The sequence below is a fragment of the Artemia sp. Qi Xiang Cuo genome, chromosome 7, assembly GCF_049724085.1.
Source record: "Artemia sp. Qi Xiang Cuo chromosome 7, ASM4972408v1, whole genome shotgun sequence".
In the NCBI taxonomy this organism is placed as follows: domain Eukaryota; kingdom Metazoa; phylum Arthropoda; class Branchiopoda; order Anostraca; family Artemiidae; genus Artemia; species Artemia sp. Qi Xiang Cuo.
Window position 1 is genome coordinate 8,991,115 of NC_142800.1, and position 16,399 is coordinate 9,007,513.

The 16,399-nt window shown below is 37.1% G+C and overlaps 1 protein-coding gene across 2 annotated transcripts in view; it reads left to right on the top strand.

The window, feature by feature from the left end:
* Nucleotides 1–16,399, top strand: part of LOC148949915 (potassium channel subfamily K member 2-like) — a 225,770-nt gene that overhangs the window by 126,359 nt on the left and 83,012 nt on the right. For both annotated transcript variants that reach the window (XM_089091369.1, XM_089091370.1), the window contains exon 3: nt 567–758. In XM_089091369.1, the coding sequence (XP_088947495.1) occupies nt 567–758 (192 nt within the window). The remainder of the gene's footprint in view (nt 1–566; nt 759–16,399) is intronic.

The window sequence follows — 16,399 nt, forward strand, 5'->3', positions numbered from 1 at the left end:
AGGCATATAACCCTTGCCCTGAGGGCTGTGGGGGTGTTGTCATATTCAAAGACATAATTTCTTAAACTTCAAATTTTGCTGAACAAAATGGCTATCTCAAAATTTTTATTGGATGTGTTTGGGGGAATTGTGGGCATAGGAAGGGGGTTAACTGCCCTCCAATCACTTTTGACTATTAAAAAAGGCACTAGCCCTTTCAATTTCCAATCGAATTAGCCCTTTTCAAAATTTCTACGATAACTTCTTCGATACAAAGCGCCCTGGTCTAAAACAAAACAAGCCAAAAAAAAATAAAAATAATACATTGTTCACACATCGCAGTTTGCTTAGGCAGTACTATTGTGCTGCATGTGATATTATTTGGTATCTATTCAGGGAATACAGATATAGCTTTAGATGAAACTTCTACGTATCAGCTCGGCACCTGGTCGCGTACCAGCTGCCTACCTGCTCACGTATTAGAATTCTTTTTCTATATTATTTAGTATCTATTCAGGGAATGCATATATAGTTTTAGGTGACTACTCCACATATCAGCTCGATTGTAGTTTATTTCTAACTTTCAGAGACGTTTCTACTCCAAAATTCATCAAAATACAGAACAAAAGAGGAAAGATACCAGCTCTTGGAAGACCTTCTCTCAACCTGCAACTTACCAGAGATATCTGAGGTTAGTAAGGCAGATGAATATGTAATGCCTGTAAAATGGAAGTTGGAAAATTCAGTACTATTTTGTTTCACCATAGTGACAACAATTGGTAAGTTTTCAGTGTTACCTGTTTCGTTTCTAATGAAGGGCGTCATTTATCAGAGTTAAAGGTATTATGTTACCCTTCCTAGTTGTCAGCTAATGGTAAAAAAAAAACTTTAAAAATTGACTTGAATTGAAAAGGAACGTTCTTAAATATCATGAAAATGTAGCATAGAGAATTATCTTTAAAAAAAAAACCTTGTAAAATCCATGATCTAGAACGGTAGCAAAAGACCTTAAGCCCAGATGTGAAGATTGTAGGATTTTGGGAATAGGACAATTACTGTGTTTTCTTATACTAATCCGGATTTTATTTTACAATTTTTTTCAGTAAAGATTGGAATCAGCCACAATAATGAATGTGAAGCAACAATTATTCGTCTGGTGGATTAGCCTCTTCCGCTCGAAAGTGCCTGGATACACGTAAGACGGACAATATATATTTCATACCAAGTAGCCAACAAAATCTTTTGAGGGGTGAGGGTGACTTACAGAAACTTTTCCAGGAAGTTGGAGGGTTCAAAAAAGTTGTTCTTCCCCAGAAATGTGTTATGTTGTTCCCTGATTTTTACAAAATTTTGCATTGTTTTCATATTTTTGCCTCCTTCCATCGTCTTTGGACACCCTGGTTTCATATTATTCAAAGATCAAGACGATGATGTTTTCGAGTTATTTTCGTTTAGTAGGTCGAGTATACTTGACTTACTAAGCCAAGAAAATGAGGAATTTTCCATAATACTCACCAAGGATAACAATCAGGGATAATACTAGGGATGGGAAATCATTCAGTTCAATTGGTGGATATAGTTATTTTAAGGTCTCTTCAGATGAGTTGCAGAGTACACTCTTAACCATAGTACTTTATCTACTCAAGAATTAGCCAAAACATCACACATTAAAAAAAAAACAAAAAAAAAACAGAATGACACCCAATTTAGAAGCTATAGTACGAGTCTTACAAGAGCTTCAAGTTTTCAGTAAAGGGTACATTAATGGCTGGCACTACATTAAAACTACTGGCACTAATTACTGGTACTACATTACTGGCACTACATAATAATTATATGACTTCGAGCCCTTAAATTGCTACTATTATTGTATGATAAGATTTCCAATGAGATTAAGAGGGTCAACATCGACTTGCACAAAATTCCCTCCATTCTCTTTTTAGTTGCGAGGTCTGTCTTCATCTTTCCTATCACTATGTTTCAGGGGCTGATCCAGAATTTTTTTTAAGGGGGGGGTGGGGCAAAATAGGTTGATCCGATAAACTTGCGGTAGGAGCAAGTTTAATTAACGCAGTCTTGCGGTAATTAAGTAAATTACACTACTTTAGACTACGTTTGGGGGGCGCGCGCCCCCTCGCCCCTCCCCTGGATCCGCCACAGTAGTAACCGCCCAATTCGTTAGAAACCTAAACGCAAACCTACGCCTGAGGGATGGATATGTGTGTAAGTTTTCAACGAATTGGGGTTACCAGGGTCATTTGCAAAGAGGTACCATTTCTATAGAAGCTATAGTAATTTGAAATATCATATGGAATTTGCTTGAAGCTATGTACTGTGCGTACGTGCCCATACCAAACAGGTTTTTCTGGTAGTCCTATTCTACAGGTCATTACACCTTTTCCAAGAGGAACGAGTATAGCTTGATTGGTGATTAGAATTTGACAAAAAAGGAATAGTTTTCTTTACAATTCATATTAGTAAGATACTTTAATTAAAAGAGAACAGTTTATTTGCAAGAATATTAGTAAAAAAAAATGAGTGGTGCATTTACACTATTGGAGATTAATGATGGAACCGACAGCAGCAGCAGCAGTGATATACGAGTACCTAATGTAGTTCTGGAAATAACCGCTGTCTGTAGACTATGTCTTGAATTGGACATTATGTATGCTAGATATGTGATATCATTAAGCAAGTTTAAGCAGGAGGAGCAACTATGTTTTGCTGGAAAAGTGAATATTCTCCATATAAATAAACTTCGGTCGGCATTAGATGTCCTATCGAAATATATTGATGAGAACAAATTACATAAGTTAATATTATTATTTTAATCACTTTCAATAAAACCTTTTCCAAATCAATTGTATTTTTTTTTCTTTCTATAGTAGACAAGAGTATATTTCATAGTGCAGAAAAAAAGAAATTCCGGTTCGTGTATCGTGGGTTGGAAGAGTGTTAGGACTAAAAAAATGGATAGATTTGAGAAAGAGTTAGTCATTAGGAATCTGGTTCTTATGGAAAAACGTTTGATTCTAGACGATGATTTTATAGCGTTGTCTATTAAAAGGAAGATATTTTCTCGAGGACTGCTTATCGATATAATGAAAACTGATTCTGCATCATTAGACCATTGTATGAAGCTTCTACATTGTGTTCAAAATGCATTTAAACAAGTTATAGAAGTACTGATCCCGACCCAGTAAAATTATATTTTGGATCTGCTTGTATACATAAGTATATAAACAGTTTACTTTTTTTCATAAGACAGAGGGTGCTCAAGGAGGATTTACTCCTCTCTCTTTCTCAGTCATATTCTTTGTTGTTCCTAGCTTACTTTCAGTGTGGCAGTGAGAGTATCAACACTTAAAAAAACTTTTCATACATGTCGATTATGTATGTACACACAAGGCAGTTGATCATCCTGTGAGAATTACACACTGATTGAGGAGTATGATGAGAAGTGTAAATTATGAAATCCGTGTAAATTACACAGAGGATATGCTGTACAAATTAAAGGTTGTAATTCCTGTCTTGAAGAGGTGTGTGACTCTCATCCTAGAGGTCACCTATGCTCCAATTGTCATTATGATAAGTGTAAGCAGTGGGAGAATACATATCCCGGTATGATTGGAAAGAATCCTAACCGTGATTTTAGTCTATTGCTATAAGATTGGTTTCGTCGTAGTTTTAAATATTTCTGGGAGGAGGAAACAGGTCATCGATTCAACTGTTGGAACAACAAATGAATATAGTAGCTACGTCATCGTTGTGAAGACAATGCGTGTTATGATTATAATCCCACTATTTTTTATTTGGCTGTGATAGAATGTAATTCGACACTTGAGGGCACTGTTTGTGAAATTGCTTCAAATAAGCAAATTGAAACACGTGAATTCTATAGAATGAATGAGAATAGTATCATTGACTATACAAAGAGATATGACAAGAGTGAAGTCACACTCTACTGTAGAAAATGTGACCCTGACATTGCAGTACATCAGGATCAGTACACTGTGAATTCAGATAATCTACCTGAACTAGTTGTTGTCGTCAAATACCTAGTAGTGGATGAAATCTAAAGAGTAGAAAAGTCGTTTTATCATGTATATAAATTTTTTATTAATAAACAATTTCACATACATCTTTAGAACATTATATTATTAGGACACAAAAATCAATATTATATACACTTGTAAGTATTTTTTCCACTAGAAAGTCGTTCAATTGAGGTAAGTCAACTTAGATGCTGAGAAACTGCATGTAGGTATAGCCACGACATCTGAACATGAAAAAGAGTAGTGCATGAAAGCCACATGTCTTAGTCGTTAAATACTGTACTCTTCGTTGATTTTGAATAATGGTTTTCCCACTGCTTTCAATAAAGTTGCTGATGTATGGAGCATAGAATTTATACAATAGGCCAAGAATATCAAAAAATTCAATATTCTTCGCTGTTTGAAAGATGCATAGCCAATGACCGGTCTTCAAAGTCGATGGACTGCTATTAACAATGATTAGGGTATTGTTAACACTTGAAATTTTTTCAATGAAGTCCGATGGTATGCAATAGGAGTTGTACTGGGACATGTATGGATCCATACTAAATACATTGATTATTTGGTTTGTGTTCATGGTGCTAGGTCTAGTAGAACACTGCCGTCAGGCGTGATTTCCCAATAGGTTTCAAATTGACTCAGTGATATTAGCGTGATACTCTCAGTCAGAGCATTGGCAAATGTACACTCTAAACGTGAATTCCCTGTTCGTACTATGGTCATATCCTGTGTGCCTGACAGATACAAAACACAAATCCCATTATTTTTTGAAAATATTTAATCAGTTATTCCGTTTTCAATTATTTGAGAGTCATGATCTCTGGATTGCTAGTTATCCTCATACAGAGTTATATATAATTTTTTGTAAAACGATATAGTTTACATTGTAATACCATTCAATTTGCACACAAGGCTAGATAGACCAAAAAAATTAAAATAGTGTAGTGATTCAGTCCAGGATTCAACGGCGTTGCCAATCTTTACATAGGCCTATGCGAGTTTTGATGGGATTTCTCCATTGATAAATGATGAATCACTATAGCTACGAGAACCGGCGGCAATGTGACGTTGTTTGGTGATTGTTTGGGGGACAAGAAGTTTAATGTTGGGACCATTGGCTCTTAGCTTCTCCAATGCCAATGCAACAGAGCTCATAACTTGTTGTTTTTGGACGTGGAGAATTGCCGATGTGATAATGACATTTGCATCGGGTGCTGCAGGAAGTGTTTTTCACAAAATAAAAGTTTATGGAGCCATCTGTAACTTTATATCAATCTCGACATTGGGGGGTAGCCATTGGGATATATCGAATATCTCATGATTTAATTTTCCAACCAGATGATACTCCTCGGTCACTGCAGTAGTCAGCTCACCGTCAGTATCAACACCTGATCGATACTCATAGCCCAGCGATTGTCCTCTCATCTCCTTGTACGCCTTTGGTGTCATCATCATAAATTGTATGTAGCTTGCATAGTTTGATAAATTATTGCTAGTGCTCACCAATGTTCCATTAATAAATACATTAATTTGTTTGAAAAGGTTGTGTAGAATACAGTTTTCATAGGAGAGACCATCGCCGGCATTTGGAGTTGTATTATCTGACTTTTTCTTCACCACAAAATTTAAATCAATAAATGTTGACGACAAATCAATGAAATAGTCCTCATTGGAAAATATTTGAAAGTGTATATAGTCCTACATGGGTTGTTGAGTGTGAATTTGTTCTTAGTAACGATACTTGAGTATTACCTCACTATCTTCGTACGTTCACAGATTTAATGAGAAACTAATCGATGGATACGATTTCCTTTGTGGTAGATAAGCCATCTAAAGATACGAAATCCTTCTTTTATATCAAAACCTTTTTATGTTTCTTCTTCTTCTTCTGTTGCCTATTGGACTTCGTTGTTTTATTTCTCAAAGTCCTTGTTGATGTCATTTGCTTCCCGCCAGGGTGGAGACTGATGAGTGAATGACGTGCACGCATCCTTTTCAATCCCTCCCCATTTTGTCGAGATTTTAATTAATCACCAACGGCTCTTGCTGAAGATCTAATATTTTCCTTAACTCTCTCCTTGAAATTCTTACCCGACCCCCAGTCCTGTAGTGTGGAGGCAGCAAAATTTGATGCAGCAGGTACAAGATATTTTCTGGCAAGGGGTAGTGCAGAACGAAATAGCCTAGCAAACCTGCTACTAAGACCATAGCCAGACATTGTAGTACGCCCCTTGTAGTAGTCCAATCCATTGCCTATTTGACGTGGACTCAAAGCACCAACATAACAGTCAATATCGGGACTGAAAATTGGAATTCTTCTATTGTTAATTTTTTTTTAGGCTATTTTACTGGCCTCATTGACAATGTTTTGCACATGACATTTAATAACTGCTAAGCAGTTTGACATTGCTAAAGAATCACCTAACTCGGTTTTTAGTGTTAACTGACAGAGTTCCAATTAGGAAGTGTTTACGGGAATATACTGAAGATGCTTTATATTGTAGTGGTGAATATGTTCTTGGTTGGTTTTTCGTTCAAGAACTCGTAGGAGGGGAACATTTGAATTACCAACCCGAGATGTTTCCACAAATGAAGCGTAGAGAAATATACAAGTGTCCGTGGAGAAGGCAGGTGGGTAGTCAGAAAAAATGAAATTAGTGTTTCCAGCACTTCTACCATTGATTATATTGAGCTTAAAGCCAAGAACGTCCTTTAGGTTATCATTGAGAATAACCTTTTCATTGGCAATGGGGGAATCAATGTAGATCTTGCCCTCCTCTTTTGAATAGTTGAAATGAAAAGCTCCTTTTTTACGAGCAGAAATTCTTTTATTGATAGTACGACATAAATCATTCATGCAGGTGAGCTCCTTGTAGGGTAATTCAACATATGGATAATCAATCCAATTGATTTTTTGAATTTTTTCTTGATCACCTGGTGGTGGCGGCCAATCATAGGGTCTAATTTTTATTTCATATTTACGATCACTTCTCAGGATGTCATAGGTATTTTTGAGAATACAATCAACAAGAGCCACTTCAAATGCGCCGTCAAATTTGACGGTGGGAGAGAGTTTTGTCCAAAAATCACTTGTCGTATTCAAGTCATTGTAGAGAGGATCGGAAACGTTGGACATGAAGGTTACATAGAAATCATTGGGCTTTGTCAATATCTTCAACACCGATCCAAGAATCAAAATCAGAGTTGTATCTTAGCCATCGAACAAGTAACTGTTTCTTACCCCCACGAGTACGTCTCTTTAATATCTTTTCAATTTGATAGATTTCACTGGCATTTTTAACTTTTTGTAGTTCATAGTCATAACAGCCGCCGAGAATCTCCCCATCCTTGGTATCACGCAAGCGATAAGTTATGGGTTTAGTGTCTAGTATTTTTGCCACTTTCAAAGGTTTTGTGGACCACACGTAATTTTCCTTTACAAAAGCATTAGTTGTTCAATTAACTTGAACGGTATCACAAGCATTTAATTCATTTTTCATCTTCTGCACAGCCAACGATTTATTGGACTACTGTTTATGAAAGGTTTCAATTTTATCATGATCAGAATGATGAACTTCCGTTGGCGTAGAGTTGGACAATGATCGATGAGGTCGTTGATTATAAATCAACATGATTTTATCAAGGTCATGAATAAAAGCCGGTGTATTTTTCAGTGTACAATATCTTGAAATTAAAAGTCGAATAGTTATTATCAATCGTTCGGCCATTGCAGCCTTTATAGGACGGTGACTGTGATAGAGCAGTGTACTATATTTTTCTAGTACTTTTGCAACATGGGGATTAACAAATTCACTACCGCAATCCGTTTGAATTTTTTTATACGAATCCTGTTGGAGAATACTTTCAATGGCCTGAGCAACTTCAACACCTCTTTTTGATCGCAATGGAATTGCATATGCATAACGACTATAAACACTGATTGCAAGTAGAATGTACTTGTACGGTGTATTGTGACGCCGTTGAAGCTCATCTAGAGTCAGGAGATCTGCTTGCATTATATGCAATGGGTAAAAGGCTTTAGTTTTTTGATATTGATTGGCATGAAGTCTATGATTTCTATGCAGAGTGTAACTTGACTCATTTTGTAGATAGTCTTGTACATTTTTATTGCGAACACCAGTGACTTTTGAAAGAGTAGCGGGGGAACTTAAACTCCCCGCCTCACCAATATTTTCATAAGCACCTTTCAGAACTTAAACCAGTTTGAACGTAAGCATGTTGTGTAATGACCGCTACCCTTTTGTATACTGACCGTCGGTGGTGACGTTGATTACTTGATACGTCTTCGCTTTTGTCTAGCTATCAGCGGTGTGCTAGTATTTTCCAAAACTGATTTAAAATCTTCTTTTTCAAGTTAATTTTTTAATTGTGTCAATGTTATTGTTGTCGTTGGTGATGACGATGATTCAGGCTCATTTTTTTCTTTTTGAATTTGTCTATTGCAAATAAGACTTTTGGGGAAGTTTAATGTATTTATAAAGTTGTATAGATGAGTGTCAAATGATAATAGTCCTTTACGATTTGTAACCATATCATAGATTAAATCAAGTAGATTATAGCTCTTGCCCTGCATTATAATCCCTGTCCCATTGCTCTCAACTTGAATGTGATCACTTTCCAAGAGATAGGCTAGGAGTCGTTTAATTTGTTAAAGATATGAGTGGGGTATTATATTTCCAAATTTAATTACAAACGAATCCAAGTACTCCTTCTTCAATTGTTTTTCAGCAGCGGCAGCAGAATGCCGAGGAGATGATTCCTTTTTGGGGTCAGCAGCAGCAGCAGCAGCAGTGGGCTTCGACCGATAGGGCTTGTGTTTGTCCACTCGGCGAAGTGCATCTTGAAGTAAAATCAGTTTTTTTTTCATCCTCAATATTCTCATTGTCAAGGAATTTACTCAGATTGTTCTCAAAGTGTTCCACGGGTGAGAGAGCGAGTTCTATTGGATTCAATTTATAAGTTTTTGCTATTCTCTTTTAGAGAAAACTGTTTACAAGTCCTGCAATTATTGGCAGTAAAAGTGTGAGAAAGCCACCGCCCGCCTGAAGAAGTCGTTTCCTTTTAAAATTCTTTCCTTTCTTTTTAGAGGCCCCTGTACGTACAATGGAACGATGTTGCTTTGCCTGTTGCTTAACTATTTCTGGCACTTGAACATTACCCTCGGTCAAATTTAAACAAAGTTCGGATATTAGATTAATGAAATCATTGTCAATACCGTGTTTGAGTTTTGCTTTCCTGAGTAGAGGTTTTGAAGTGCTTAGAACTGAAAACAAATGTCTATTTTCATGTAGTTTCTTCAGTGTCATGATAGCAACTAATAGGTCTTTTTAGTGTTCACGGGGAGATATACTGTAATTTCATTGTCAAAAATATCTGTGACTACACGCAGATCCTCCGGTGTATTTTGATTAAGATCCAATAGGATGTAGCCGTAGGGTTTATTGGTTGTCTGATTGTAAGCCGAGAGCAGAAATTTGGGGGCTCCCGGGTAGATTTGTTTATTGAGAGTTATTAGGGAGCGGGAGTCACGAACAACTCTGTAGATGATATAGTAGGTCAGTTCAATGCAAGTGTTCGCATACATTTGCTCTGATGAAAGAGATTGTGTAGAACCAGAGTAACAGAAATCTGTTCATGATGAGAATGAACGGTGAATAGTTGTAGTGTTTCATGGGTCCATTGTTCAATAGATTCAGCTAGATCGTCAATAATCAGCCAAGAGTTTTGTTTAATAATGCTGAAAACATCAAGTCCCTGTATGAATTGTATCTGCACCAACCCCATGGTGGTGGCAATCGCTTTTATTTTATCATATGACTCCTGCCAAATACTATAGCAATAGTAGATTTTATTCGGCTTTTCCACAAACATTTTATCACAATTTTTTATTATTTTAATTAAGAGTGTTGTTTTGCCCGACATTGACGGTCCACACAGAAACGATCTGAATGGTGTTTTAAATTGATACATGTTCCCTTCAACAGTTCACCTGGACAACTAACTGTAGACTATGGCCGTCTAATGACTAAATAATTTCCCTACTACTACTACTACTCCGCTCAATAATAATAATAACGGGAATAATAAGAAGAATAATAAATAATAATATTTTATTTTACTTTATACATAAAAAAAAAGGTAAAAATACTTTAAATAAAAATTATACTACATTGAAAAAGGCAAATTAAACATGAATAAAAAAATACACTTTTTTTAATTTATTTATAATAAAAAAAATACAACATTTAAATAACCACTAGAAAAAAAAAACACTTAAATAAATACACCTTTTTTTTCTGTTTATTTATTTATAAAAAATACAACATTTATTGGACTAATGTGCACACACACACACACACACTAGGGTCATAATTTCATACACTTTTACTTACAACATTTTAAAATTTGGGGTCCCCCTCCCCCCCCCCGGGGGGGGGCGGCGGCGGGGGCGGGGGCGGGGAAGCGCGGGACGCCCGTGGGGGGGGGCCCAGGCGGGGGCCGGAATTAAATACTGTAAATTTATCTGCCTTGCAAACACACACACACACACATTGAAATTTTTTTTTTATAGAAAAAAAAATTTTAAAAAAAAACCTAATTCCCCAAAAAAAAAAAAAAAAACCTCCCACCCAATTTATACTTTTTTTTTTTATTGAATTTAATTTAATTTTTTTAGACCGAGTTGTTTTCTGTACTCTGTACATTCAAATCGGTCTGAAATTAAATAATGACCGTGTGGTAGTACCTTTACACCATCCTCAAGTACATAGACTTTGTCCGATATGGTAGACATGGCGTTTTTCTCAACTCTAACTGTGTAGTTTTTAAATTGTAAAGAGCGAATCGCCATGACTTTCGCCCTTGGCACTAAACTACGTTCCACACAGTTCTTATACAAACTCATGTCGAAATTATTTTTTACAAAGTGTGTAGGTACCCCCTTGCAAACTTGTTTGATATCCTTGCCGTGCGTTTCCACACAGTATACCTTCGGTCCAGCAAACACACCACTGGATTTCAGATCGCTACCCGTTTCAGATTTTAGCATTAACAATTGATTTGGGGCTTGGCGTTTCATTAGCTCTGGGTAGAGGGATTCATTCCAGTTAGTGTAGTTCATTCGTGAGCTAAGGTACTCGCCATTTTCCAAATCATTCAATAGATTTTCAGTTTTGACTTTTAACAGGAGTGAATCAGTGGCCCCGTAGTACAGTTGAACTTGTCCCTCAATCGGCCACTGTACCTTGCATACATTATAATAAAATGACAACATGAGTTTCTTGAATATTTCAGTTATTGCACTTCCGCCTTCAATATTTTTATTTAATACAATGCTTCTTTTTTTGAGATGTAGGAGCACCATATTAGAGTCGGTGATCGTGAACGATGTGAAGTTTTGATCCACAATGATTCAAGCAAAATCTTTGGGGTTGGTTACAATGTCACATCGACTATTTTGTCGTGCGCTCTCACACTTTTTACCGAAAGCTGAGTTCAAAATGAGTGTATAGACTTCTTTTTCAACTTTCGTTTTCGCTTGTGAATGCTTACTGAAAAAGGTGTCAATAAAAATTGTCATGAAAGGCTTTTGATCAAATTGGAGGGCTCTATGAATCTTTGTGACTTTGAAAACACTGGACAGCATCCATTTCAATAGCACGTGCTGAACAACGATATTCCGTGTCGGGGTGAGGTCGGCAATTAGTTTTTGTTTTGAAGGTACCCAGTGCATACTCCCGTCCTCTACTAATGATAAATTGTAGGGGCCCAGAGAGTCCCTACCCACCGCTCTATTTATGCACGGAAAAACAAAGTCTTTTACCGAGTCATGGATTTCCATGGGTATTTCACCGTAAATTTAAAAAAACCATCCCTGTGCCCCATTCTCCTCAACACTGGCAATGTCGGGGAAATTCGAAGCACACGGATTGTTAAGCAATTTATAATTGCCACACGGCAAACAGTAGTGAGACATTGCCGATGGGTAAAGGTAATTCATATCCGGAAAAACTGTGTCTGACTTTTCATCGGTGTGCTGTCCACTCGGATCAGTTTTCATGATATGATCCGCGTTAAAAACATGCCCACCCCGCATTGATCTCTCTACAAACAGATGCTGATCCACATCGGCGATCAAACCTATTTATTCTTTGCTGATTTTAAGTATCAAGTCCATCACCAAATGGGGGGTGGAAAAATAATAACCTAAATCCAACCCAAATTCCCCATAGATTTTATCCGTATTTTTGCAAACAATATCCAGAAGAGTGAGTACGTCACTGGCCAAGTATAGTTTACAATAATCCCACCCTTTTTTACATCCTCCCTTTGCCCAAATCCTCTTAGCAAATTCTTATTCACCAGTGGTACACTTGCTCTCAGTAAGATAATTGTAAAAACTTCAATGGGCGGTAATGATACATCATCTAGCCTCGAGCCAGAGTTGTAATAATCATATATATATATACCCTTACACGGTAATACATCATACATTTCATCACCGGGGCCGCACTGTTTGAGGAAGGGTACGCTATCAAAATTGTCACCTTTCTGCACCTGAATCAATTGACTTAAATATTTGGGGAAGAAGCTGAAAGAGTCTAAAAACGGATTTAATTCATGCACGTGTTACCCTTGTCAACTTTTTCCCAAATGAATTCTAGCTGCAGTAGCTTCTACGAGTATTTGGGTATGATATTATATGGAAAAGGACCATCTATCCATGCTTCATCTACAACTCCTCCCTTGGCAATGCGGGCCAACGCCGGAAGAACAAACTTTAAGTCGTAATTGGAATTGTGTATAAAAACAGGTACGAAATATTGTTGTCTAGCGTTTAAAGGGCATGACTGGTGGGATACCCCTAAAAAGTTACTCCCCCCCGATGTAAGGTCCTGCCACAAATGATCATGGTCGATCACCTTCCTCCTCCCCCCAGTCCAAACACCATCATCAAATTCTCCCTTGCAAACTAAACACAGTTTACGATTTTTAATGGCCACTATGTCATCTGGTGATAGGACCATAGGATAGTTTGTATAACGAAGGCGCGAAATTGCACTGTTCGCTGTTTTGATTAGACTGACGAATGCCGAGCGCGTGCAGTCTTCACCGTCACTCAACATCTCAACTACCTCCAGCACGTGCATGGTATTATTGGAATCTCGTTGCGCGTGAGCGTAAGAGACCCCTATGGCTTCATGTATTTTAACATGATTTGAATTTGACGGATAGCACACGTCTGTCAGCTTAGCCTCGCAGTCCAAAGCGATCTTATTGCTCTGCAGGAGCGTGTTTTGAAAATTTTTAAAACGTAAGATTGCTCTATCTCCACTTACCGTCTCCACAGCCTGATATCCATGACGTTTACAGTGTTTCATGTGATGCTTTAACTTTAAACCAGAGCGTAATCTTGAGAGGCATGTTGGACAGTAATAACACACACCACCTCGCCCCGTTTTACCCTCACTTAGAACCCTACTAATATCCGTAATTGGATTGAAATGACCAATTGAATCGGAGTCTGTGGGTGGGGTGTATAGAAGCCGCACCCAATATTCTACTGATTCAATTGAAGGAGCCCGCACTGGAAATAATACACCCTTCTTATCGGAACTCTGAACCTCTTCATAGTCTGTGTCAGACGCTAGAACCGCGACAACAATCCTTATATGGGCACGGGCTTGCTAAAAAGTATCGAGGCTTGGTAGTGTCCGATGGCGTGGACCATTTAAAACATGAATATCCACTGCTGGGCCCTTTGAGATATCCCACACCGGAAATTAATTTTCGACATACCTCGTCATAGTGGTATCAGCACAAAGATGTCTATATTACGCAAATAAAAATGCGTCCTTTACACGCTGCAGCCTCGTCTCGAAACAGATTCGTTGTCTCCCCCTACACCCCTCTAAATCTGAATGATATTTTAATTCAATTGCCTCCCCTCCCCCATGCCCACCTCTGACAATAAAATACTTTTTAAACCTACAAATTTTAAAGTTTAAACTTTCAATGCATAAAACAACAGATCCACTACCCCCCTCGTTATAACGCTCCCCCTGCATTTTAAGACGAGTAGTACAATGGAGAAAAAACCTACAAGTAATGCGATAAAACTGGTTGTATTAACCACAAATCTTTGTACAAGTCTTTCGAAAATATCTCAACCGCACTTTAATTTAAAAACAATCTTTTTATTGATATTGATGATTTTAAACTGAACCCCACTCCCCACACCCCCATTTGTTGTTCAAGAATGGCTCGAATCTTAAAAGTATATTAATGTGTAATGGCCAGGGGATCTGTTATTATATCCACCGACACTAGAGAGTTGAAATGGTCACCGAATTTGGCGCTGTAGACCAATGTGTGATGCAAGGCAGAGTTGGAGAGAAAAAAATCCGGACGAGGAGATACTGTTGCTGTTGTATTACTACTTCTATCTATAGCATTAAGTGGAATGGTGGTGGATGACAGAGAATTGTCAATAACACCACTCCCAGTCTGTTCAATCATATTGGGGGGATGTTGCACGAAGTCCCCTGGTACCCAAGGTGTTTGGGGAAAATTGGTCGAGCCAGCCTGTATTGTCCTCTGATGGAATTTCGTTATGAGGACCCGGTTCAGATTTACTTGTAACATCACCTAAATATTCACGCATGAAACTATCTGTCCACCCCGGATCCTCAAGCATATCAATATCACAGCTTAAGTCATCCAGGCTGGCTATTTCCCCAAAAACATCGTTAAGGAAACCACTTTCCCACTCCAAAGTCTCTAGAACCAATGTAGCTTCATCCCTGAACTCTGCTGGTGGTGACAGAATTGGTCCTGTAAATATAGTTGCTTCATCACTCAATGGTGTCGCTGGTGGTGCTATATTTTTAATCTGTAGAAAAAAAAAGTTTTCTTTTTTATGTAAATTTTTTATAGTTTATAAACTATGTCAATTTCTCATAGTCACTGTCACACTACCACTACCACCATCACCTGAACAATTAAAAGAAGAATAAAAAAAGTTACATTGCCTTATGTATTTCATAATGTAAAATGAAAATTTTAAAAAATATATATATTTTTTTTTTTTTTTTTTTAGTCAGTAAAATGTATTATTATTATTATAAGGGTAATTTATAAAAAGAGAATGATAAAAAAAAAATAATGGTTTTATTCCAAAAAATTTTTTTAAAAATAAAAATGCTAAATATGGGTCCAATTCGATTGTTTGAGCCTCTTCATTATAATTCTCAATGAAATTTGACCATCGTTCAAACGCTTGTTAATAATTAAATAAAAAAAAACAAATTTGTTTCAACTGAAAGTAAGGAGAAACACTAAAACTTAAAATGAACCAAAATTATTACGTATATGAGGGGGGGGGGGGGTTCCCACCTCCACAACACCTCACCTTTCACGCTAAGTTAAAATTTTTTTCCAAATAGTTAAAAATCACCCCTGAATAAAAATGGTCGCTTAATTAGAATAAATAGCTCTTTTGAAAGCAATAAACAAACTTTAGCCTAAAGAGTGAGGTATTGACGAAGGGGCGAACCCCCTCATATACGAAATAATTTCTGTTCTTTTTAAGTTTTAAAGTTGCTCCCTACTTTAAGTTGAAAAACTTTCAACTGAAAGTTTTATTTATTTAAACTAGTTTCTAGTTTAAATTTTAGCTTAAAATTTAGTTTCTTATCGTTTTTAAATAGTGCTGGGAAATCTGAGACTACCACCCACATAGAAATTTTCTCTTCCCCAATGAAAAATTCCTCCATGCAGATAGCCTACCACTTACCACCCTACCCCCCCCCAACCCTCGCAACCAAAAAAAAAATGAAAACGGCTTGATAATCCCCCAAAAACAAAGCTCAATTAAAAAAAAGGGCAAATCTCATAAAATTCAGTCCTCCACCCGGGCAAGTGAGGGAATAAATTATCCTCAAAGACATAGTTATTAGACTTTTTGAATAAATATGGTAATTTCAAACTTTTAATCCGGTGGCTTTGGGAAAAAATGATCCTAGGAGGGGGGCTTAGTTGCCGTCCAAATCCATGGGTCACTTAAAAAGGACACTAGAACTTTTAATTTCTATTTGAATGAGACCTCTCTCAATATTCTAGGACCTCTGGGTCGATACAGTCACCCCTGAAAAAAAACACAAATAAACACGCATCCTGATAAAAAAAAACTAATGGTTTTATTCCAAAAATTTTTTAAAATAAAAATGTAAAATATGGATCCAATTCGATTGTTTGAGCCTCTTCATTATAATTCTCAATGAAATTTGACCATCGTTCAAGTGACGCAGTATGCTCTATGAACACTTGCTCCTCGGCTTCAGTTA